The sequence below is a fragment of the Lissotriton helveticus genome, chromosome 11 (assembly GCF_964261635.1).
Source record: "Lissotriton helveticus chromosome 11, aLisHel1.1, whole genome shotgun sequence".
Taxonomy (NCBI): domain Eukaryota; kingdom Metazoa; phylum Chordata; class Amphibia; order Caudata; family Salamandridae; genus Lissotriton; species Lissotriton helveticus.
In genome coordinates, this window is record NC_136072.1 from 74,608,214 (window position 1) to 74,632,941 (window position 24,728).

Below are 24,728 nucleotides of genomic sequence, written 5' to 3' on the forward strand. Positions count from 1 at the left end.
CGCGCCGGGAGCAACGAGACGTGCGGGCGCCCCCTGCCGGGCAATCACGTGAGGAGCAAGGGAAACGCTCCAGCGGCTACGAAGGGAACCTGGAAAACAGAACACTGTAAGAACAGTTAAAAACCCACGTTCCCTCTTAACCAACGGCCCCAACAGCAAACGCATGAAACAAAGCCCAAGACTCAAGAAGTCGAGAAAGAGAAACAAACAGCACTTAACTCAGGCTGCAGCAGCAAAGAAAGAGGAGCACTTCATAAGATGGAGGACCTTTTCATTGGAATGGCATGGACAGTGTAGAAGGACTATACTGCGATGTTCCCCTTTGGATTGATGGCATTTGTTGTTCATGGACCACAATGTATTTGTTGATTATTGTTTTATATGGTGTTTTTTCTTTGTTCTGGAAGAAAAAGACTTTTACATTGCTTTTCTGGCTGCTGTGATTTGATTTATAAATTAAAGCGAAGGAAGAAAAGCATAATCCGAGCCTCTGGTCTGACATTGAATTGTAATTGTACGACCTCCTCTTTGTCTGAAAGTGCACACATGCCCTGTATATTAGTGCTGACTGTTCACTTTGTTAAGTTTCAATAAAAAGAAATATTAAAAAAATAAAAATAAAGTCAAACCCAAAAACTTCTTCATCTGCAGATTTGTGTGAGTCCACCGGGTAGCTCTAGAGTGAGGCCTAAGTCTGGCACTGTTGTCCCTCAAAAACTGTTCAGCATACAAATTAGTCTGCTCAACAATCTCACCCACAAATGCATCATCCATAAACAACTGAAAAAACTGTATAGGCAAAACAATATCACAATCCACTCTACACCCTGCATCACCACTAAACGCAGGCAACACCGACTGCACCATGTTTGGATCAACCCAGAGTCCAGCACTTCCAATGGGAAGCCTTAAAGCCCCAGGCTGCAATCCAGATGCCTCTTGCACCCTCGGCACAGCAGTGTCCTCCTCTAAAACAGGCTCTTCATCTGCACTGAGAGTAGCTTCAGCCACACCGAGAGTAGCTTCATCCGCCCTGAGAGTAGCTTCATCATCCGATGATTCCATGTGGAGCTCACTGCCTGCATCTTCCCCTCCTTCCTCTCCCTCAGACGCACTATCAGTCTCATAATCCTGCTCAGAGGAAGATTCACGAAGCATACCAACCACCTGCTGAGTAGCCATTCTATGGCTAGCCATAGTGCTTACAAATAAAGGTAACTTGTCAAACAAGTCAATAACAACCAACCCTTTGTAAAAAACTAAAATAAACAAAAAGTAGCTTTAGCACAAAGACCTACATACTCCGACACAATACCACTCACTTGCTAGATGCAGATAGACTCACCACCACCTACTGTGCACAGACACAGTAAGGATCAAGAATATCCAATTAAAAAAGAAAAATACACATAAGACAATGCAAAACACATCACAAAGAATTTAATGCTCAGAACACTAACAAATATGCTGCCATTATGATACCACTTACAAAGAAATTCATTCATGCATGACAATAATACTCATTTGGAGTAAACACAACAAAAAAAATGTTCTTACCAAATAAATTCAATTACGGAAAACTGCAGAACAACCGCCGCCGAAATCGCAAACATGAATCAAAAGCATAACACTAGAATAAAAAGTAGAAAAATCATTACAATCACATATGCAACTAATGCACCAGTTGAAACACAATCCACCAACCAAGCTAAGGAGTAGGTGGGCTTAACAGTATCAATAAAATGTTAACCCCTGTGAAAGGGGAGCAACCCTTGCCCAGGCAGCCACTCCCCACCACCAACATTTAAAAAAACACTGGTGTCTAGTGGCTTCTGCCCCCCTTGGGGGCAGATGGGCATACAAAATACTGCTGATCTGCCACCCAAAGAGGGTAGAAGTTGCCCCAATCACTCTCCCATAAAGGAGAGTGACCCTTGCAAAAGGGCCCGCTCCCCAACATACCAAAAAAACAATCCCTGGTGGCCTAGTAGCCATATAAAAAACAAATCTGCTGATCGGCCCCCCAACCGCCAAATTAATGATGTTGCCCAAGGGTACACTCCCCACAAATTAATCCCTGGTGGTCTAGTGGGCCACTAAATAAACAGTGGCAAGATCAGCAAAAAACATTGCCCCCAAGGGGGAGCGACCCTTGCCCAAGGGGGCACTCCCCACAAATTAATCCCTGGTGGTTTAGTGGGCAACTACATAAAGAAATGGCAAGATCTGCACCCCTAGGGGGGGGGCAGACAGCCATAAACATTGCCCCCAAGGAGGAGTGACCCTTGCCCAAGGGGCGACTCCCCACAAAATAATCCCCGGTGGTCTAGTGGGCCACTAAAAAAAGAAATATGGCGAGATCTGTCTCGCAGGGGGGCAGACAGCGAAAAACAATGCCCCCAAGGGGAACGACCCTTGCCCAAGGGGCCACTCCCCAAAAATGTATCCCTGGTGGTCTGGTGGGCCACTTTACTTTAAAAATAATGGCGCGATCTGCCCCCTAGGGGGGTCAGAGACAGCCAAAACATATTGCCCCCAAATAGGGTAGTGACCCTTGCCTAAGGGGTCGCATATGTCCCTCCATTCTGATAATTTCATATTGATGATCATAGTTAGCTCACACATGGGGTTAGTTCCGACCCTTTCATAATAGTCAATGTTATTGAGTTGATGGTCAATTTCAGCCATATAGTCTTAAGTAATCATTACAACAACATTTCTGCCTTTGTGCGCCTCCCTTATCACAATCTATCACCCTGTAATCTGGTAAGGGCCTTTTTTTCACCAATTGTCAGATTATGTTGAGACCTGCCCCTAAAACTATTGGGGGGTTCCATTCTGTACAATCCTTCAGAGATCCTTTCTGAGAATAAATCAATATTATGATGGTAAGAAGTGGATGGAGTACATTTTTAACTTTGGCTTAAGGCCACTGTCCTTTGCCAGATTTTCAGATATATTCATTTCATCAAGGATTGCTTGCATGTCTACATTTACATCCCTCTCCAATGACAGCAGACATTGTACATTCCTCACATCTGCTACAGTGTGTGTTGGGGGTGTTGGTGCATGGTTGGACATAGGAACCGGCGGTACTTTGTCATGAAAAAAATCTTTTAATTTCAGCAGTCTAACAAAATTAAACAGGTCTAAGTGTGCATTTACTAAGTCACCATCCTGGGTTGGACAGAAGTTAAGACCCTTACAGAGTAAATTTACTTCATCAGTGTCAAGTGGTCTATTGGAAAAATTAACAATTTTCAGATCGCTATTTTCCAGACAGACTGGTATCACCCTCATGCTGGTGATTACCTCTGTTTCTTTTTGGAACGGGTTGACATCCTCAGATTTCCCTCTGCACCCTCTTCCTTGCCCCCTTTTGGTGCTGCAACCCCTCTCCGGGGTTTTTTGGGTCCTTTTTTCTGTTTCCACATATGCGCAATTTAGCCAGCTCTCTCTGGAAAGACATGCCTTCCCATAAAGGGTGATCACTGGTGGCACTACCCGAGGCAGCACTGCTAGCTGAGGAGATCGAAATGCTACTTGCTGTGCTAGCATCGTCACTGTCCCCCCTCACTCTTTTTCTTCCTTTTGTACTAAATATTTGGTTGAACGTTTTCGCTAAGGTGTAAATACGACATTCTTTGTAGTCCCTGTCATCTCATTTTATTTTGCGCATTTTCGTTTCCTTAAGAGAACTCTGATGGCCCACAATCACTTTCCTTAGTAACTCATAGTTCTTGTCAGTTAGTTCCTTATTATCTATTGCCTGAATCTCCCTCTCGGTCGCCTCAATCTCTGAGAGTAGCTCAGCCCCCTTTCGATTGCATGATGTATGAGGATCTGCATCATAATAAGTAATGCCCCGTCCAGATTGCTCTCCCAAACTTTGAGGAGGTCATCACTGAGATCCTCAAAAGTGGGGAAGATCGAGATTTGAAGACATCTAGGAATTTTCTTCTTGTCTATGTATTGTTGCAGGGTCACCCCATCCCACCAGCGGGCTAACTCCTGCTTCTTATGGCGTTCCAATTTGAGGAAGAAAGCACGGAGACCCATATTACCCTGCGCGCTCTGACCAGGTAGTTGTATCGCCACATTTTTGCCAAACAGGTCCTGTGCCATCTCTTCCCTTCGGTCATTAAATCTGGACATATTCTTTTAAACAGTGACGAAAAGCTGTGAGTGCAAAACAGTCCAGAATTACAGTACAGACAGGAAGAGCTTCAACGGCGGACTGTTAGTTCTGCACCACACGCACCAGCCGTTATGTAATGCCTCTGTGCTCCAGATCCTGAAATTGTAGTCGTAAGTGAGTGTGCGCCAGGAAATGAAGTCCAAGATACTTTTGTTGTATAAAAAGTCTTTATTCCAAATTAGTATTTCTCATATGATAATTGAGCATTAAGCTCAGCGACTGTGTTTGGTTATCCCTTCGAGAACTTCATCAGGGCTGTAAATAGACACTAAATCAAAATTAAGGATTCCTAAATCATAAGTAAAATACAATACAAACATGCTCAGGAATTTAACAAAAAGCACAGAAAACCACAATTCGAAAAGAAGAAATGGACATATATAATGCAACATGTGACAGGATGAAAGGCATCCTTCAATGTGTCACAACACATATCAGAGATTAAAAACATACACACGTACCAATTGTAAGATGTATAGGTCGGTGTACAGTCTTAATATCGAGTCATTTATTTCGAATGGACATAATATCGACTAGAGAATATCGAGATGGCATTAATATCGAGGTAAGTAATATCGATTTATTTTTTATCGATTGTTATGTATGTTAAAAATATCGACATAAAAAATATCGAGTAAGTAATATCGTTAGTAAAAAATATCGATATGTTTATTAGTTTAAAACTATCGAAAGTTGTGTTATTGACTGTCATGATATCGACTGTCATGATATCGAATTTTAATATGGATATATATAATATGTAATAGTTCAATGTACACTGTTTTAATGTTTAATAATAGCATTTTGTGTTAAAAAGTATTATTTTTATTTATTTATTTATATAGAATTAATGTTAAAAATAATTAATAAATAAAAAAAAAATTATATTACTATAATAATTTCTAGGAGCGGGTAGTGGGTTTTTAGGGGAATAGGGTGGGAAGTATTTTAAATATAATTAATTAAATATGTAAATATATTAATTGGTATTAATTAATTAAATATGTAAATATATTAATTGGTATTAATTAATTAAATATGTAAATATATTTATTGGTATTAATATGTAATTAATTGTTAAATTACTATTTAATTAAATATATAATATGTAATTGGTAAATATTTTAATTTAATAGCTTATTTGATAATTATGCTTATTTAAATAATTTATGTCATGTAGCGGGTTGTGGGATTATAGGGGAATAGGGTGGGAAGTAATTTAATTATAAGTAATTAAATATGTTAATTAATTAATTGGTATGAATAATTAAATAATTGTTAATTAAATTAAATATGTTAATTATATATAATTTAATTGTTAATTTATTTAAATAAATGGAATTATTGTTAATTATGTAAAATCTAACTTTTTTATGTTATGTAGTGGGTTGTGGGTTAATAGGGGTATAGGGTGGGAAGTAATTTAATTATAAGTAATGACATATGTTAATTAATTAATTGGTATTAATAATTAAATAATTGTTAATTAAATAAAATATGTTAATTATATAGATATAATTATATATAACTAATATTATTATAATTATATATAAAAATTATATATATGATATATACTTATATAATTATATATAATTACATATATATAATATATATATATAATTAGATATATAAAGATATATATACCATATATATATATAATTATATATATACTCATATATATATAAAAAAAATCTTTGGGGAAAGAGGTCGTTTTAGTGTTCTGGGTTAGTTTTCTGTTTGGGTATTAAGGGGTATATGTTGTGTGCAGAGTCAGTTTTCAGTTTTTTGGTAAAGGGGTAATTTTAGTGTTCAGGGTTAGTTTTAAGTTTGTGGGTAAAGGGGTATTTTTAGGTTTCAGGGTCAGTTTTCTGTTTGTGGTAAAGGTGTATGTTTAGGGGTCAGGGTCAGTTTTCAGTTAGTGGTAAAGGGGTATTTGTAGGTTTCAGGGTCAGTTTTGTGTTTCTGGGTAAAGGAGTATTTTTAGGGGTCAGGGTCAGTTTTCAGTTAGTGGGTAAAGGGATATTTGTAGGGTTCAGGGTCAGTTTTCAGTATTTGGGTAAAGGGTTATTTTTTTGTTTCAGGGTCAGTTTTCAGTTTGTGGATAAAGGGGTTTTTTAGAGGTTAGGGTCAGTTTTCAGTTTTTGGGTAAAGGGGTATTTTTAGGGGTCATGGTCAGTTTTTAGTTTGTGGGTAAAGGGGTATTTTTAGGGGTCAGGGTCAGTTTTCAGTTTTTGGGTAAAGGGGTATTTTTAGGGGTCAGGGTCAGTTTTCAGTTAGTGGGTAAAGGGGTATTTTTAGGGTTCAGGGTCAGTTTTCAGTTTTTGGGTAAAGGGGTATTTTTAGGGGGTCAGGGTCAGTTTTTAGTTTGTGGGTAAAGGGGTATTTTTAGGGGTCAGGGTCAGTTTTCAGTTTTTGGGTAAAGGGGTATTTTTAGGGGTCAGGGTCAGTTTTCAGTTAGTGGGTAAAGGGGTATTTTTAGGGGTCAGGGTCAGTTTTCAGTTAGTGGGTAAAGGAGTATTTTTAGGGTTCAGGGTCAGTTTTCAGTATTTGGGTAAAGGGCTTTTTTTTGGTTGCAGGGTCAGTTTTCAGTTTGTGGGTAAAGGGGTATTTTTAGGGGTCAGGGTCAGTTTTCTGTTTTTGGGTAAAGGGGTATTTTTAGGGGTCAGGGTCAGTTTTCAGTTAGTGGGTAAAGGGGTATTTTTAGGGGTCAGGGTCAGTTTTCAGTTAGTGGGTATAGGGGTATTTTTAGGGTTCAGGGTCAGTTTTCAGTATTTGGGTAAAGGGCTTTTTTTTGGTTGCAGGGTCAGTTTTCAGTTTGTGGATAAAGGGGTATTTTTAGGGGTTAGGGTCAGTTTTCAGTTTTTGGGTAAAGGAGTATTGTTAGGGGTCAAGGTCAGTTTTCAGTTTGTGGGTAAAGGGGTATTTTTAGGGGTCAGGGTCAGTTTTCAGTTTGTGGGTAAAGGGCTATTTTTAGGGGTCTGAGTCAGTTTTCAGTTTGTCGTTAAAGGGGTAATTTTAGTGTTCAGGGTCAGTTTTTAGTTTGTGGCTAAAGGGGTATTTTGTGGGTTCTGGGTCAGTTTTCAGTTTGTGGGTAAAGGGGTGTTTTTAGGGTTCTGGGTCAGTTTGGGGTTTTAGGTTAGAGGGATACAGGGTAAAAATACGGTAAATTTAAATGTCTATTAAATTAGTTACTTTTTAATACATTTTATATAAAATATTTCTATTAATATACATTAAACACAATTATTGTTATTGTAGTACTTTAAATATTAATACATTTTTATAAATATTTAAATTTATAAGGCATTTTTAAATAGATTATTTAATATGCAATTAATATTTATATACAATAATAAAGAAGGAAACATACACAGGGTTAAATGCAATAAATGAAAAACTGTTTATTAACATATAAAAAATAATTTGTAAGTAGACATTAATTTTTTATTTATATTGAAATTTTTTCATACACTGTTTTTATTAACATAACAAATATATGAAGTACATATATATGTTTTTAACACATAAATTATATTAACATAATTTTATTATATTTTACATATATTCACATTTAAATAGTTTCAGAAACAAATTGGTAATATGTACTTTTTATTTAATAACAAAATATTTATTCAGATACACATTGAATATATTGTCATTGAAAAATATGTACATTTATTTGTAACAGTAACATTTTTGTTTTTTACCAAGTCATGTTATATTTTTGGAAATTATTATTATGAATATTGAACATATTTATAATATTCATTTTTAAATACATAAACACCCCAAATATTTTTTATATACATACATAATGTTTTACATAATATTTGCAATTTTTAATAACACATTTCTTGTAACAAACTTATATATGCAATTTATTTTTACATATACATTATTTACTAAATGTATTTATAAATCATAAAATAATTTTTTAACTATAACATAACAGTTGAATAATTATTTCAAACTTATGAATATTTATGAAATAATTTTATACAATTTAAATAAGTATTTACACTTAATATAATACTCTGTGTATTTTTTTAAGTGTTGGAATATAGAAATTGAAGAGCATTTAGCTGTATACAGGGACTACTTTTTAACCGCGTAATGTTACTTAGGCTTATTTGGTGCTTCAACAGATCGCGGTTGGGTGCAGCTTCGCGTTAGAGAGGGTAAGTTTGTTTTAATTGTGTTTTATAAGTTAATGAACTTATTGTTAGTGTATGTGTGCTGTGTTTATGTTTATGTAGGTAGAGTTAATTAGAGAAGATTGTGTGTTCGGTGTTAGGTAGAGTGTACGATATTAGATTTTTACCGCGTTTTTGTTGTAGGTGTGTGAGGTGAGGTAATATGTGTAAATGTTACTAAGATAATATGTTTGATGTATAAATATGTGTTTTTATATATGCATGGGTGTTTTTATGTGGGTGGGTATGTATTTTATTTTTTCTAGGTTATCGTCGCGTTTCGCTGTTTTGGAGGACTCCCTTCTTTTTTGATCAGAGCTGTGTAACGAGTATTATATACTCTTATTTTTGCAAACTATTTTTTGGGATTTTACGTTTTCCTGGAGCGTTTTTTTTCTGCATTACTGATTTTCGGGTTTTCTATCGTATCTGGTGTCTACTGAAGTGGAAAGGAGTCGCTATGGATTTGCTTGTATTTTTGCATTTTTTTTTGGGCTTCCATGGATTGTATGGGTTTTTGGAATGGTGTCCTATGGATTGCTTGGAATTGGATTACGTTTGAAGCTGCATCAGAAATGTAAGTATTTTCTGGACTTTTAATGGGTGGGAAAACTGTTTTACATTTTGATTTACTTACGTTGTATGTAACATTTTGTAAATACATTATCTAAATACATTTTATATATGTTAATATTATGTATTTGATAATTTAATTGCAAATTGTTACATCTTATAATGAAGGATTTTAGGAAAAAAATGTTTACTTTTACGTGTATAGTTATGTAATGTTTTAAAGAATAGTTTTGGCAATCATTGATAGATATTCTAGTCCTTTGCTAGTTGGATAGAGGGTAACTTGACTTTGGAGTGTGTTATACATTTTTTTTGTTTCTTTGGTGAGTTTAGGTCCGATCAAAGTTACTGATTGCTCCATTCGGAGCTCCTGGTAACTTTGTTCTTTTTGTAAGGATTGTATTAATTTGTGAAGGGTAGGCGTTCCTCGGCCTGTAGTTGCTTGGAAGGCATTGTGCCATCCTTCAACTGCATTGTTTGTTTTTGCTTCCTTATTTAGTGTGCTAAGGTAGACATTCCACCAAGCTATTTGGTATTTGGGTTGTCTTCTATGGCCTGATCTGTGTAGCCTTCCTACCCATGTGTCTTCGAAGTAGTCAAGCATAGGGCTTAGTTTATCTTCGTTTCTTTTATAGTAGGGGCTGTCTATTAATAAGTTATAGTGCTCAGTTACATCTGTTAGTGGAACATAGGCTAGGGCGATGAGTTTTTTAATTTGATAAGCAAATGTGCTATCAGTGGCGTATTGGATACTCAAGGTTGATTTTTGAAGATGTCGCCAGATACATTAATTAAAGTGGTAATAGCAACCTTGTATTGCTGTGTGTGGGTATGTTTTAAGGATGCTGTTTATCATAGCTTTTTCAAAGTCAATGATAATTTTTTGTGGAAAATAGTTGTTAGTATGTTGCTTGACTTCAGTTAGTATTTCTTGATAGGTAGTTTGCTGTTTGTTTGGTAGAAGGGCATAAAGGAATGGAATATTTGCATTTTGGAAATGACCATGGATGGTGTATAATTGATAAAAAGGTTTGGGGCATACAGAAAAAGTACCGTCCATCATCCAAGTTTGGCATTGGGTAAGTTTAGTCATGTTGTTTGCTGTGGCAAACACTATAATTCTTTTATCTTTAGATTTGTTGTCATAGAGTATAACATTTTCTTTATTGTGAGTTACAGAGAGTTCAGGGGGAATTTGGACTTCTTCTAAAGTTTTTGGTGTGGGAGGAGTAGTGCATGTTGCTCTTTTTTGTCTAGCTACTGTTCTTTTAAGGGATTCAATAGATGGTAATTGGCTAGAAGCATGTTGGGGAAGTACACTTAAATGGTGTTTCGGAATAGCAGTTGTTGGTTGATCAGTTCTAGTACTAGCTTCTTTAAGGGAATCTAGCATTTGTCTAATCTCTATTTCTGTTACATTGGGTGGGTGATTATGTTCTTTAGTATAAGTAACAGTAGTTTCCTGAGTTATAGCTCTACCATAACATTTGTTGGCATAATATTTCGTACACTTCCAAAACACTTTAAAATCTTTTTGTTTCTCTTGAGTGTAGACATATCCCATGTAACAAAGAAGCATTTTCCCTTTTTGTGAATAAATGAATTTAGCTCCTTCAGTCATGATTGTATTGTAGTGCTAGGAGGTAATTAAAAGAGAATGTAATTATTTTTTTAGAAAAAATAATGTTCTAATCACATTATACAGTTTCATACATTTTTATTTTACCTGTAAATATTTTGATGATTTCAAGTCGTTATTTCCAGCTGTTGATGTTCTTCAAACTGTGATTTTCTGTGTATATCTTTTTGTACCTGTGGAAGTTGAGAAAATGTGTAGAAATATTTTATTACTATTTATGATATTTTGATCGACGTTTTTAGCTACTTTAGATTTAGTTACCTATCTATTAATTGTCGAATTTACATTTCTAATATATACTTACTTTTTTATATGTAACTTTTGATGTCCAGGTGTTGTCTAGGTCTTCTGTTTTTTTTTTCGTCTGTAGGATGAGTGCTAAAAAAAAAACATATATTTGATGTATTTTGCTTTTAAATATAGGTGTGAGCTTTGAGAGTTACATTTTCGCTGACTAATAATGTAGTAGTACTTACTTTAGATATGTGTAGCTCTCTTTCTGTTGAAGTCAATCAGTTTTCTTCCTGAAATCCTGCAGAGTTTCGTCTTCCTTTAGTTAGGAGATGTATACTGCGTTTTTAGTTACTTATGATTTCGTTTATATAGTATTAGGTTAATTGTTTCAGAAATAGGATTGGTTGTTTAAATGGATAGTCTGTTTTTATTTGTGGATTTGAATTTTTTTCTCTGTTATGCTAATTGCTTTCCTTATATGGGTGACGCCAATTAACGTTTATTGAATGTGTAAGGCTTTATTTTGTATAGGTAATGTTATAGGTAATGTTATTTTGATATTTGTAAAGTGGAGGAATATATATAATTAGTTGTAAGAAATGTGTAGCGGGTCGAAACATTGTTTATGTATTATAAAATGTATGTTAGTATTTATTGTGTGTTGTAAATGTTATGAAAATATATAATATATTTCATCTATTTATATTAACTAAATCTGAATTTTTATGATTAGTATGACTTAATTATTAAATAATAAAGTCATTTATTCTAGGATGTATTAATGGCGATATTTTTAAAAATCGATAAATTTGCTATCTATGTTTTTGTAATCGATATTTTGACTGTTGTTATATAAATATTTAATAATCGATGTTTTAGAAATCGATAATGTTGTGAGTCGATATTGTTGTAGTCGTTGTTTTTAGTAGTCGATATTGTGTAATCGATATTTTTGATGTTTGTTGTGTAAGTATAGTCAATCGATAATTTTGTTGTCGATAATTAGTCATCGATATTTTGTCCAGTCGATATTCGGCCTGTCGAGGTTATGTCAGTGATCCGTATAGGTGTAACCTTTAAGAAGCCTCTACGACTAATATATGTTCAGCCATTGAGATCGTGCAGAAATTACACCTAGTGACGAGGAGCTATTAATGGAACCTCACAATTCTATTAAGGCAATTTTAAATAAATTAGTACAAAATGAATTCAGAAGTCACCTAGAGCGAATAATACACAGGCACAGAATATAAAATCAGAGAAATAATGGATAGTAAAGTAGAGTGAAACTAGAATGGAAGAAATCCATAATATGAGCCCAGGTGCGCAAAGAAGGGAAGGAATGTCTACAGGGAGCGCATTCTCACCTTAGGTAAAGCGTGGCAGAACCTTGAAAGAAATTATGAAGAATTAGTCCAGTGTGGGTGCTCCAGTGTATGTGCTCCAGTGTATTGCGCTGGATGCAAGGAAGATTTTCCAGGGCTAAATCCAGACAGATGTAAAACCAATGTTGTTGGCATAGTGTACATTTATGAAGTTTAAAACACATATACATTTTGCAAAAATATTTAGAAAAGCGGTCTTGAAAAATATACAGTAATTACGGTCTCTGGTAGTATCTAAAGCGATCTAGTGGGCATGAATGATACATAATGAAAAGGCAGGTAAATGGTGAATGATTTTCTAAAAGATTCATTGGACATTGGTGATACACAACGAAAAAACAGGTAAATGGGGCATGACTATATTATGAATTATCATTAAGGAGGAAATGCAGCTCATTGTCAGTGTTATGGCCCTAGGCTGTGCGTAATTTGTATATCCATCTTGCTTCGCATTGTCTCAGGCGTAACTCCCTGTTGCCCCAATATTGGAACTTTCATAGATTCCCATGTATCATTCCCCGTCGTCAGCCTGGGAGCCTCGGTAAACAATAAATACCATAGCAGTATGTACAAAAGAGAAAGTAAGGCCTAGGCCTCATCTCAATTTGTAGCCTATCTAGCTCTTTGTGTAAAACAGACCAAAGTTTGCAACAACCAATGAGATCAGCCTCACCCCATAGAACCCTCAGGAGAGAGCCTCAGAGCCTCAGATTTTCTACCGCACGTTGTGCTAAGGAGTCTCCCTGAGCTCTGCTCAGTTTTTTTCTCTTCAGAGGATTTCTACCAACTCGTTTTTCTCTGCAGTATGTCTGAGAAGAAAGCTCTATTCAAGGCATGTGCTACATGCTCAAAGAAAAGGCTTTTTGTGGAAGATAAGCATAAAGATTGTATTTATTGCTTATATCCAGATCACAAGGCCACAGAGTGCAAGATCTGCAGGAACTTCTCAACTAAGACTTTGAGAGACCGGGAAGGAAGGCTTCTAACTTGGCTGCAAAAGATGAAGTCCAGATAAGAGGTCCTGTCGAGTGACAGTGAGGACTCCTCCTCAGCCTCATCTTCAAGGAGGTCTACAATAAGGGGTAGATCTTCCCCCTCTACATCGGCTGAACCTCCTGCTAAAGCGTCTCAAAAGACCTCGGAAAGGTCTAAAAGGCTTTGGGCTAGATGTAGGTAAATTGGATTTACCGATTCATAAATACCCAATTTTACTGATTCGGTATTAATGATTCGGTAAATCCAATGTAGGTAAAAAAATCGGTAAAAAATACTGAATCTGTTGGATTCGGTATTTACCGATTCGGTAATTAACATTGATTCCTATGGGCCTTGAGGCAACATCGTCGACAATTACTTCGCCGTCAACAGTTTCCACTGTGGCTTCGTCGACGAGATCTTCAATTTTGCCGTCGACAGTGATATTGTCCACGATGGCAGCGAGGACGACGTCGATGATGACTATGTCGACGACGATGGTATTGACATCTGCCTCGTCGGCGATACCATCGACGATTGGCCCATCGTCGACGACAGTACTTGCTCAGTCGATGACAATCCCTTCATCGACGGCACCGTTGACGGCACCGTCGACGACACCGTCGACGATCCAAAAAGAAAAGGCTGATAACACCGGAGATGACATCACCCCGTAGGGTGACACCATTGCCTCCACATCTTCTACTGGAGGAAGAGTGTTCAGATGACGACGAAAGCCCTTATGGGGACGCATATAGTCCTTCACAACTTCAGGTGTAGTACCAGGACTCAGATTCGGACGATTATTTCATGGATCAGCACCCGGAAACTCAATTTACTCCTCAAGACACGCATTTACATGCATCTGGACAGGAGATGGTGGCCATGCCATCTTCCCTAATTAATGATTTACAATTGATGTTGCTGGATTATAAATAGAGGTTCCCCTCGCAGACCTAAGAAACCTTTCCACCTCCACCACCACCTCCTCAACAGTCTTTGCCTACTCCTATGGCCTCATCATCTCAAGGTCAAGGTGAACGGCATGAGTCGGAAAGACAAACGGTGATTACAGTACCTGATAACGATGACTCTTCGGATGAGGACCAAGAGCAGATTCAACAGCCTGACACTGAGTGGGACGACTATGTCATTCCGGATCCGGCATCTCCATCTCCGGACCCGATAGATTTGGCTCCGGCAGACATAGGGGGCTTCCATAATCTTATGGAAAGGGCATCCAAAAGATTTGGCCTTCCAGTTCCTGTCGTGCAGCCAGAATGCTTCCTATATGACTTCAAAGAGCCCTACAAGAAGTCTATTAGTTACATTCCGATTGTGGAGCACGTTTGGAGTGAGGGCAAAAAAGTAATGCAAACTCCAGCTACAGTGACTCCGGTTCTACCGCGGCTGGAGAAGAAATATAAATCCCTGGATGACACTCCGGCATGTCTCATAGGTCAACCTAAACCGGACTCGGTTATTTCACTAACAGCGCAGAGCAAGTCAAGGAATCCCGCAGCACCCTTTACAGCGCCCCCAGATAAGGAAGGCAGGCGCTTGGATAATGTCGGCAAGAGATTTTCATCAATGTCTAGCCTCCTGGTTAGAGCTTCGAATGCACTCGCAATTTTGGGACGATATGATCGCCAAATGTGGTGCGATCTCTTACCTTTCATTGATCAGCTTCCGGAGAGTGCTAAGATGGAAGCGAGAAAGATTCTCGAAGAAGGAGAAGGATCTTCAGCGGAAATTATGGATTGCGCAATGGACATTGCGACAACGGCTTTCCGTGCCTTGGCTGGCTTGCAGTCCTAAGGCGTCAAGGCTGGCTGCATTGGCTGTATTTATTGTTTACCGAGGCTCCCAGGCTGAGGACGGGGAATGATACAACGCATGGGAATCTATGAAAGTTACCAATACTGGGGAACCAAAGTTACAGGTAAGTAACTTGTTTTCTTTCCTCCCCTCTGCCCTGCTTCAACCTGATCAATGCCGTAAAACCAGAAAGCATTTTCACCTGGATGGGTTTCAACATAGTGTTCGGCCATGGGGTATCTCATGTCACAATTCAGGATAGCCCTCCAATGTTCTTGAATGTGAAGCTTCAAACTTCTCAATTACATGTACCACAAAGGTGGTATTGCAGTTAATAAAAAGTCTGATCTTATATTTCGTTGATCTTTTATCACTAAGAGTAGTGTATTGGGTAACAAAGCGAACATCCCTGTCCTTTTCAATGTTCTTCTTTTTAACATTTGACTCAACTAGGGTTGCTTCCCTTTTCAGTGTTTGCACTCTTCTCTCTGCTGTGTCCAAGACCCTCCTAGCATAGCCTCTTGCATCAGATCCCTTTTTGGCCTCAATGATGTTCCTATGAAATGTCCCTTCTTCACTGCAATTACGCCTGATCCGGACCATCTCCTCATAAAGGATATTTTTAATAAAGAGGAAGATAAATTTAACTATGATGTTTGCCTTGCACACTTATTATAGATACACATGTTCCTAGTAGAGGTGGACATTGTGCATGTTATTACCCTAAGTCAGTCGGTCTTACTTTGCTTACCCAGAACTTTATATCCAATACAAATCTTCACTTTCGGGCTGGATTTAGGCCTGGAAAGCCTTCCTTGCATCTAGCGCAATGCACTGGAGCAACTACACTGGACTAATTCTTCATCATTTCTTTCAAAGTTCCGCCACACATTATCTCAGGTGAGGATGCGCTCCCTATAGACATTCTTTTCCTTTTTCGTGCACCTGGGCTCATATTATGGGTTTCTTTCATTCTAGTTTCACTCTACTTTACCATCCATTATTTCTCTGATTTTATATTCTGTGCCTGTGTATTATTCGCACTAGGTGACTTCTGAATTCAGTTTGTACTAATTTATTTAAAATTGCCTCAATAGAATTGTGAGGGACTTAGTAAATCTAGCTCCTTGTCACTAGGTGTAATTTCTGAACAATCTCTATGGCTTAACATATTTTACTCGTAGAGGCTTTTTAAAGGTTACACCTATACATCTTACAATTGGTACGTGTGTGTGTTTTTAATCTCTGATATGTTTTGTCACACATTGAAGGATGCCTTTCATCCTGTCACATGTTGCATTATATTTGTCCAGTCGTTCTTTTCCGATTGTGTTTTTTTTTTTTTTTTTTTGCTTTTTGTTAAAGTCCCGTGTCTGTTTGTATTGTATTTTAGTTATGATTTGGGAATCCTTAGGTTTGATTTAGTGTCTTTTAACATGTCATTTTCAGCCCTGATGAAGTTCTCCAAGGGAGAACGAAATGCGTTGTCTGAGCCTAATGCTCTATTATCATATGAGAAATACAAATTTGGAATAAAGACTTTTCATACAACAAAAGCATCTTGGACTTCATTTCCTGGAGCACACCCACTTACGACTACAATTTAAGGATCTGGAAGACAGAGGCACCACGTAACAGCTGGTGCCAGGGTATCGTTGTACAGGACTGTTTTGAATTTTGAAAACTTGCATGAGGTGCAGAACCTACAGTCCCCGTTGAAGCTCTTCCTGTCTGTAAAATACCTCAACCTTAGTTAAATTTGAGCAGGTCATACCTGCCACAATTTAACAGGAGACGTGTACGGTATTTATGTACCATGGGTATTTTGGTCCGTTCAACACCAAAGTTCGCATGTTATTCCGCAGAAACTGCATTAAGTGCTATTTATCGCACCAGAGAAATAATGTACCCTTTTTTATTGGTATTTATCAGGTGTGATAATTAACATCTATGCTTGAAATCAGGACCTTAGAGACTGATCACATGTAAAATTGTAATCATGTTCCAGCAATAAATTCCTTTTTCTTGCTGAATCACATATACAAATTTCTAGGTTTTGCCTAGGTGATTGCTAGGTGCAATACAACATAGGCACATTGGCAAAAGCATGCAGAAATAATACCTAGTTAATGGCCCAAACATCGGGAAAACATGTGGTGATTTTGCATTCCTTTTATTATTAATTATCTTGCAATTGTATCTGAATGGTGCTGTTATTGTGCATTGAAATGGTAATGCTAGATGTGGACTAGCCACCCACGTTTACCATACAATTTGTAATTGCCCCTCTCTAAGAAGATATGTTTGTTGACATGAATGTCATCTGTCTCCTTTTTATTTTGTTTATGATATATTTCTAGTTCTCTTCTTGACTTTGATGACTTTAATATTGTCATGTACTTCTGAAAAATTAAACTCACATTGTCTCTGCCAGGAACTTTTCGGTTTAACCAGAGTTGTCAAAGATTAGCTTAGAACTCCTCAGTTTGTTTACCTGGTGTTCCCCGTGCAGGATTGGTTTCGCTATCGCCCGCCGCCTGGCACAACAGGGCGCCCATGTGGTTGTGAGCAGTCGGAAGCAGGAGAATGTAGACAGAGCAATCCAAGAGCTCAAGTCAGAAAACCTGTCTGTGTCAGGAACCGTCTGCAGTGTTGCAAACAAAGACCACAGGAAAAACCTTGTGGAATTGGTGAGTGGAAACTTTACGCAAACTCAATAGAACCCAAGAGAGACCATGAATGATACCTTCTTGTAGAGAGAGGAGAAATTAACAGGGCACGGCTAGTTCTAGGCATAGATCATTTTTCAAAGCTTGAGCACAGAATACCATTGAAAGATGGGTTTTATTCTAAGACAAGTGAAAATGAAATCAATAGATTTTATGAGCAAAGATAAAGGGCCAGGGGCCAGATGTAGGTAGAACTTATTTACCGATTCTTAATTACCGAATTTTACCGATTCGGTAATTAAGAATCGGTAAATAAGAAGGGGGGGTATGTAGGAACATCCAGATGTTCCATTTACCGAATCGGTAAATATCTGTATTTACCGATTCGGTAAATACCGACCGGTAATGCTCCATTCATTCCTATGGGCTTTGAAGCCCATAGGAATGAATGGGGCATTACCGGTCGGTATTTACCGAATCGGTAAATACCGATTTTGACAAGGGTGCAGGGGGTGTCACTTTGACACCCTCTAGCACCCCCAAAACAGGTTCGTGTGCCATGTGGCAGGCATACCTGCCCTAAGGGCAGGTCTCCCTGTCATATGGCACAGGCGTGCATGCACACATGTGCATGCACACCTGAATCGGTATTTTACCATCAAATTGAATTTGATGGTAAAATACCGAATTTGTAGGGCTTGTGGGACTCAGAAGAGTCTCACCTACATCTCAATTTTACCGATTCAGTAAAAATACCGGTCGGTAAATTTACCGACCGGTATATTTACCGAATCGGTAAAATTACCGAAATGGCCTGTTGCAATCCCCCTACATCTCAAAAGCCAAATACCGGTCGGTAACGGCCGAATTCGGCCGTTACCGACCGGTATTTGGCTACCTACATCTGGCCCCTGATGTATAAACCACCAATTTGCAAATCGCAAATTGCTTCGCATTTGCGACTCGCAATTTGGGATGCACAACAGTGTCTGAGACACTGTTTGCAATTCCCAATGTGGTTGCAAATTGCATGACTCATGCGTATTATTGAGGCTGTCGAATTTGCAACCCCATTGGGAATGGCAGGCACTCCCACGGATGGTGGCCTGCTGAGGTCAGCAGACCATGTCTGGGACTGCTTTTAAATAAAGCAGTTTTTTTTAAAAATGCATCCCGTTTTTCTTAATGTGAAACGGGATGCATGTAAAAAATTAAAATGAAACTTTTCAGTTCCGTTTTTTAAGGGCAGGCAGTGGTCCTTGGGACCACTGCCTGCCGTAAAAAGTATTTTGAGAGCTACCCAGAAAGAGTAAGGGCTCCTCTAGGGACCCCTTACTGTTTGCAAGTGGTTTACCACCCTTCTGTGAAGGGTGGTAAACTGTGACTGTGTTGCGACCCCAATTGCGGTCACAAAACAGTCATACATAGCTTCAGGAGTCGCAGTTCCTTGGAACACCTCTTCCTAATAGCGAGTTGCTAATCCAATTTTGCGAGTTGCAAATTGATTTGCGACTTGCAAAATAGGATTAGTACATAGGCCACATGTTTTTTTGCGGTCGCAAACGGGTTTAAAACCCATTTGCGCCCACAAAAAACGGTAGTACATCTGGCCCTTAGTCTCTTGAAGACCAAGCACAAGTCTGTGTCTTAAATTGTGTTCAGTAAATGTGATCCTTTAGTTCCACATTATTCATCACCACCCAAAAAGAGGCCTCTAAGTGGAACAATTGATTGATTTTGATGATTTGTTAAACTGCAACAAATGACACCTGATTTGGAGATTGCACAACTGCCTTAAAAATTATAAAGTAAAAACTGAAAACGTGTAGGAGGAAACCTATTTTCTAATAAAGCGCACATTTTCATGAATGCAAATTAAATTTTAAGGGGGCAGTTCATCTGATATGTTTAAATCTTAGAAATCTGCATTAAAAAGCGGGATTTTGAAAGTTGTTATTAGATAGCTATAGATATTAAGCGATGTTCAAAAGTTGCTGCTTCAGCTGAAATATGTGTCAGGCTTGTAATGGTACACAGCAGGGTTCTGATCAGGGCTACAGGTTTCTGGTTGAGTCCACACTTTTAACGGGATTTTTCCTACCTTCAAATAACAATTTGCGATCACTAAAGACTAAAATTTTGATTCCGAGTGGGTTGCATTCTAACCTTCCTCGTGAATAATAATGAGATAGATTGCAAATTGAGGCTCACTTTGAGTAGTGGCCATCACACTGGTGGCCGTTAACAATTTACTCAAGAAAGCTAAACAAAACATCTATTTCCAATAAGTGTCCCTTGTTAGATGCACTCTGAAGAAAACAACTATTTCAAGCTAAATGCTCCAATATTAACATGCAACATAGAGTGGATAACATGCATAATATAGTCCTATAATGTCATGTCAGGCTCTGGTGACATTTACAAACCTCTCTACCTTCGGCCTCGTGGTTTTTTGATGTCACCAGAAATTTAAGATGGTAATATTAATCTATATTGTAGACATCACCCACTATGCATTTTTCTATAGTACATGTCTACTTTGGGTAGCAAACTACAAAAAACTTATTTGATGCAAAGGTGAACTAACCTTGTCCAGTGATTGGAATTAGAATCTTTAGGTTTATCTTCCACAAATAAATTGTTGATTAAACGTTGGACAATGGTGAGGACCAGGGGACTTGTGAAATTATGCGACTATAACATTAGCCACATAGTTAAGGACTTACCCCATTTACTATATAATTTGCATCTTATGCAGATTTCAAATACCATATCTGTATCTATCTTACAATGGCAAAAATAGCTCTACAGATGCTGCATAATTTTCTTTTTTGCTATTTAATTTAGGTAACCATGATACATAATTTGGCCTTCATGCCACATAATACAAAAGCCAGACAATGGTAAAGCACTACACCTTGGAATGAGGGCAACGATTTCATGATATGGAGAGCATGGAGAGCACAGGACCCATGTTTGGGCATAACCGTCCCATAAAAAATGATGGATTGAGGCCCAGATCTCTGTACTGGGGTGAATATATGACATTGTTCTGCATTCTGTCCATCAATTGCATTTCTCACCTCGAGTGGGACGGGTATGCCCAGACGTGGGCCCCGTGCTCTTCATGCCACTGGAGTCAAGCTAGCCTGGTTGAGAGGGGTGAAACCCTGAAACCAGTCCTAAGATGCTAGTTTCCAGACCAGGGAGGGCCTGGCCTGGCAGAGCGGGCTGAACTGTTCCCATGGGGAGCAGGATCAAGACTGAATTGCCAATGGCTGGGTTCAAACTGGAATGGCATGGGGAAAAAAACAATGATGGACTTAGGTCCAGATCTCTGTACTGGGCTGAATGTATGACATTGTTCTGCATTCTCTCCGTCAATTATTCTTTTTGCATTTGTCACCCCAAGTGGGACGGGGATGCCCAGACGTGGGCCCGTGCTCTCCATGCCACTCGAGTCAAGCTTGCCTGGCTGATGAGGGGTGAAACCCCAAAACTGGTCATAGGATGCTTGTTTCCTTTCCAGGGAGGACCTGGCCTGGCAGTTCGGGCTGGCCTGTTCCCATATGGAGCAGGATCAAGACTGGTTTGGCTGGGTTCAAACTGGAATGTCATGTGGAGCAAAAAAGCGATGGATTTAGGCCCAGGTCTCTGTACTGGAGTGAATGTATGACATTGTTGTGTATTCTGTCCATCAATTGTTCTTTTTGCATTTGAGAGGTAAATGAAGGTTACAACCCCTTTCTCTACCACTCTGCAAATGCATTTCCTCACACACTACTAGTTGGGAGATGAAGCCCCCATGCCATTACCCTGAGGGTCCTTGGGGGCCAACTACCTCTCCTGTTACCTCCAGTAAGTCCCACACATCCATACAAGCACTCACACATCCTCTCACTCACACACCCAGGCATTCACACAGACACTTACTCTATAGTACAGCTATTCACACACTAACCCACTTAACCAAAAAATAATTCAAACAGCCACTCACTCCCCCATACAGCCTCTTACACACCCAGCTGCTCACACAGCATCTCACTCACCCACACAGATACTCACACACCCACTTATTTTCCCATACAGCCACTTACACACCCATACATGCAAGAATACAGTCACATAGCTACTCACATAATATATGTTAGAAGTATAATCATGCAGTAGTAGTGCACTTAGTATACTAATTTAATTTTGTAGTAAGTTAGTATATATGTTTAACACCCATAAGCTCTAAAAAAAACACTTATCCTCGCTTGATGATGTGTTCAGTGATGTCATCAGTGATGCCATTTGAGATGCCATCAGTGATGTCACTGGCCAGTAAATGAGTAATGTAATATGTGGGGTCATAAGCAATGCATTGTAGGGGGGTAAGTTGTAGTTAGCTCAGCTAACTAGCACTGCTGAATTTCTCTGGTTTACTATGAGTCAAATGTGTCAGCCTAACTATAATGTCCCTTGTTTTTTTTAGTATATATATATATATATATATATATATATATATATATATATATATATATATATATATATATATATATATATATATATATATATATATATATATATATATATATATATATATATATATATATCCATACTAATATTATGAAGAGAGAGTCCAAACCTTTGAGGCGGGTAATCTCAGTAACCACTGCACCAATCACAACACCCAATACAGCATTGGAAAGGGCAGTTGCAGCAGAAGGACATAGGCTATGCAGACGGCCACCATATACACTTTTCTTTTTTTAAAATTGTTTTTATTAACTTTTCAAAAAACAGTGGTGTTCATCACAATCATACAGTGCAAGACATACAATTGTACCGCAGGACACCATATACATTTAAAAGGTAAAAGAACTGTGCCAGCAAAGTAGTCCCTTGTGGGCGTGTCTGCATTGTGCTGTGGGCGTGGGCTGGGGGCGTGACTAACGCTGGGGGCGTGTGGTACGGCCATCACATCGTGGGCTGTGGGCGTGTGCTGGGGCGTGACCAATGCTGGGGGCGTGTGTCCGCCTTCATGCCATGTGAGTCGTACATACAAGCGCCAATTACGTTGGTGCGCAGCATCAAGGGGCACACAGGGGGCGTGAGAAACGCTGGGGGCGTGTGTGCGGCCTTCATGCCATGTGAACGTAATTGCGCCGCATCAAGGGGCACGCTGGGGGGGTGAGAAACGCTGGGGAGTGTGCTACGTTCCGCCCTTCATGCCATGTGGGTCGTACATTAATCAGAAGATCGTCTGCTGTGGCCGTGTACTGGGGGCATGACAAACTCGTTCAGCTGGAGGCCTGGTAAGTAACATTACTGCAGCCTCTCCTGCGCGATGTTACTGAACTCTCTCATTCAACAAAATTATACGCGCCTGCTACCATCAACCAGGGCTCTAGCCGGGCTCAGGTGGCGGATCAGTACACTAATTACACGCGCCTGATAACATCAACCAGGGCTGCAGCTGGGCCTCAAGCGGGGGAACACGCGCCTGCTAACATCAAACAGGCCTGCATCTGGGCCTCAAGCGGGGGAACACGCAAAGGAGCGTGTCTGCGGGGACAATTACTACAGCCTCTCCTACTCGCTGTCACTGAACTCTCTCATTGAACGGATTTACCCGCGGCTGATAACTCTCTCGTTCAACAAGCCTCATTGGAGCAGCTGAATGTCAGCAGATGTTTGGTTATATTAATAGGGGTGTGGCCCGAAAATGCCTCTTTCGATCTAGATGCCTCTGATGAAGTGGAAACCAAACGCGTAAGACAGTGGTCGTGTGCCTTTACTTAATGGACTGAGGAAAACTGTCTGTATACCTTAATAAAGCTTTATAGGGTAAAAGCTAAGTCGTGTTCGAGTGCTGCTTGAATTGGACCTCCCCAGCGAGCCTCAATTTATAATCCAGCGGCCATCCAGCTGCTAAGCAGCACCACCTCATGGGAGAACCACGGGGGTCATGGAGTCTCAATGTGTGCTCTGTAATGAAGTGCCCCTTTGGATTTAGCGGCACAGCTTGCCTTGGGGGCTCAGGAGAGCTTGCTATGGGCAAATATTCAAGAGGCATCCAATGATGGACATTAAGAATGGACTACACTTCCCATAAAACCTCACACACAGCCTCATTGGAGCAGCTGAATGTCAGCAGATGTTTGGTTATATTAATAGGGGTGTGGCCCGAAAATGCCTCTTTCGATCTAGATGCCTCTGATGAAGTGGAAACCAAACGCGTAAGACAGTGGTCGTGTGCCTTTACTTAATGGACTGAGGAAAACTGTCTGTATACCTTAATAAAGCTTTATAGGGTAAAAGCTAAGTCGTGTTCGAGTGCTGCTTGAATTGGACCTCCCCAGCGAGCCTCAATTTATAATCCAGCGGCCATCCAGCTGCTAAGCAGCACCACCTCATGGGAGAACCACGGGGGTCATGGAGTCTCAATGTGTGCTCTGTAATGAAGTGCGCCTTTGGATTTAGCGGCACAGCTTGCCTTGGGGGCTCAGGAGAGCTTGCTATGGGCAAATATTCAAGAGGCATCCAATGATGGACATTAAGAATGGACTACACTTCCCATAAAACCTCACACACAGCCTCATTGGAGCAGCTGAATGTCAGCGGATGATTGGTTATATTAATAGGGGGTGGCCCGAAAATGCCTCTTTCGACCCAGATGCCTCTGATGAAGTGGAAACGAAACGCGTAAGGCAGTGGTTGTGCGCCTTTACTTAATGGACTGAGGAAGACTGCCTGCATACCTTAATAAAGCTTTATTGGGGAAAAGCTAAGTCGTGTTCGAGTGCTGCTTGAATTGGACCTCCCCAGCGAGCCTCGATTTATATATATATATATATATATATATATATATATATATCCAAAAAACAACGCTGTCATCGGGGGCCCCAACCCTGCAGGAGGAGCCTGGCTTAGTGGAACACAGCACTTGCCAACTTAAAATACAAAAACTATGCGCCAAGCCCGGTTCTGGACAAACACAGTTTTATTTCAATTGGCGCAGGCACAAACAGAATGTGATGAACCTGACGCATTTCAGCT

At 39.3% G+C, this 24,728-nt stretch overlaps 1 protein-coding gene across 2 annotated transcripts in view; it reads left to right on the plus strand.

Moving 5' to 3' along the window:
- LOC144791617 (dehydrogenase/reductase SDR family member 4-like) overlaps positions 1-24,728 on the plus strand; it is a 482,332-nt gene that overhangs the window by 146,678 nt on the left and 310,926 nt on the right. For both annotated transcript variants that reach the window (XM_078666341.1, XM_078666342.1), the window contains exon 3: positions 17,528-17,705. In XM_078666341.1, the coding sequence (XP_078522467.1) occupies positions 17,528-17,705 (178 nt within the window). The remainder of the gene's footprint in view (positions 1-17,527; positions 17,706-24,728) is intronic.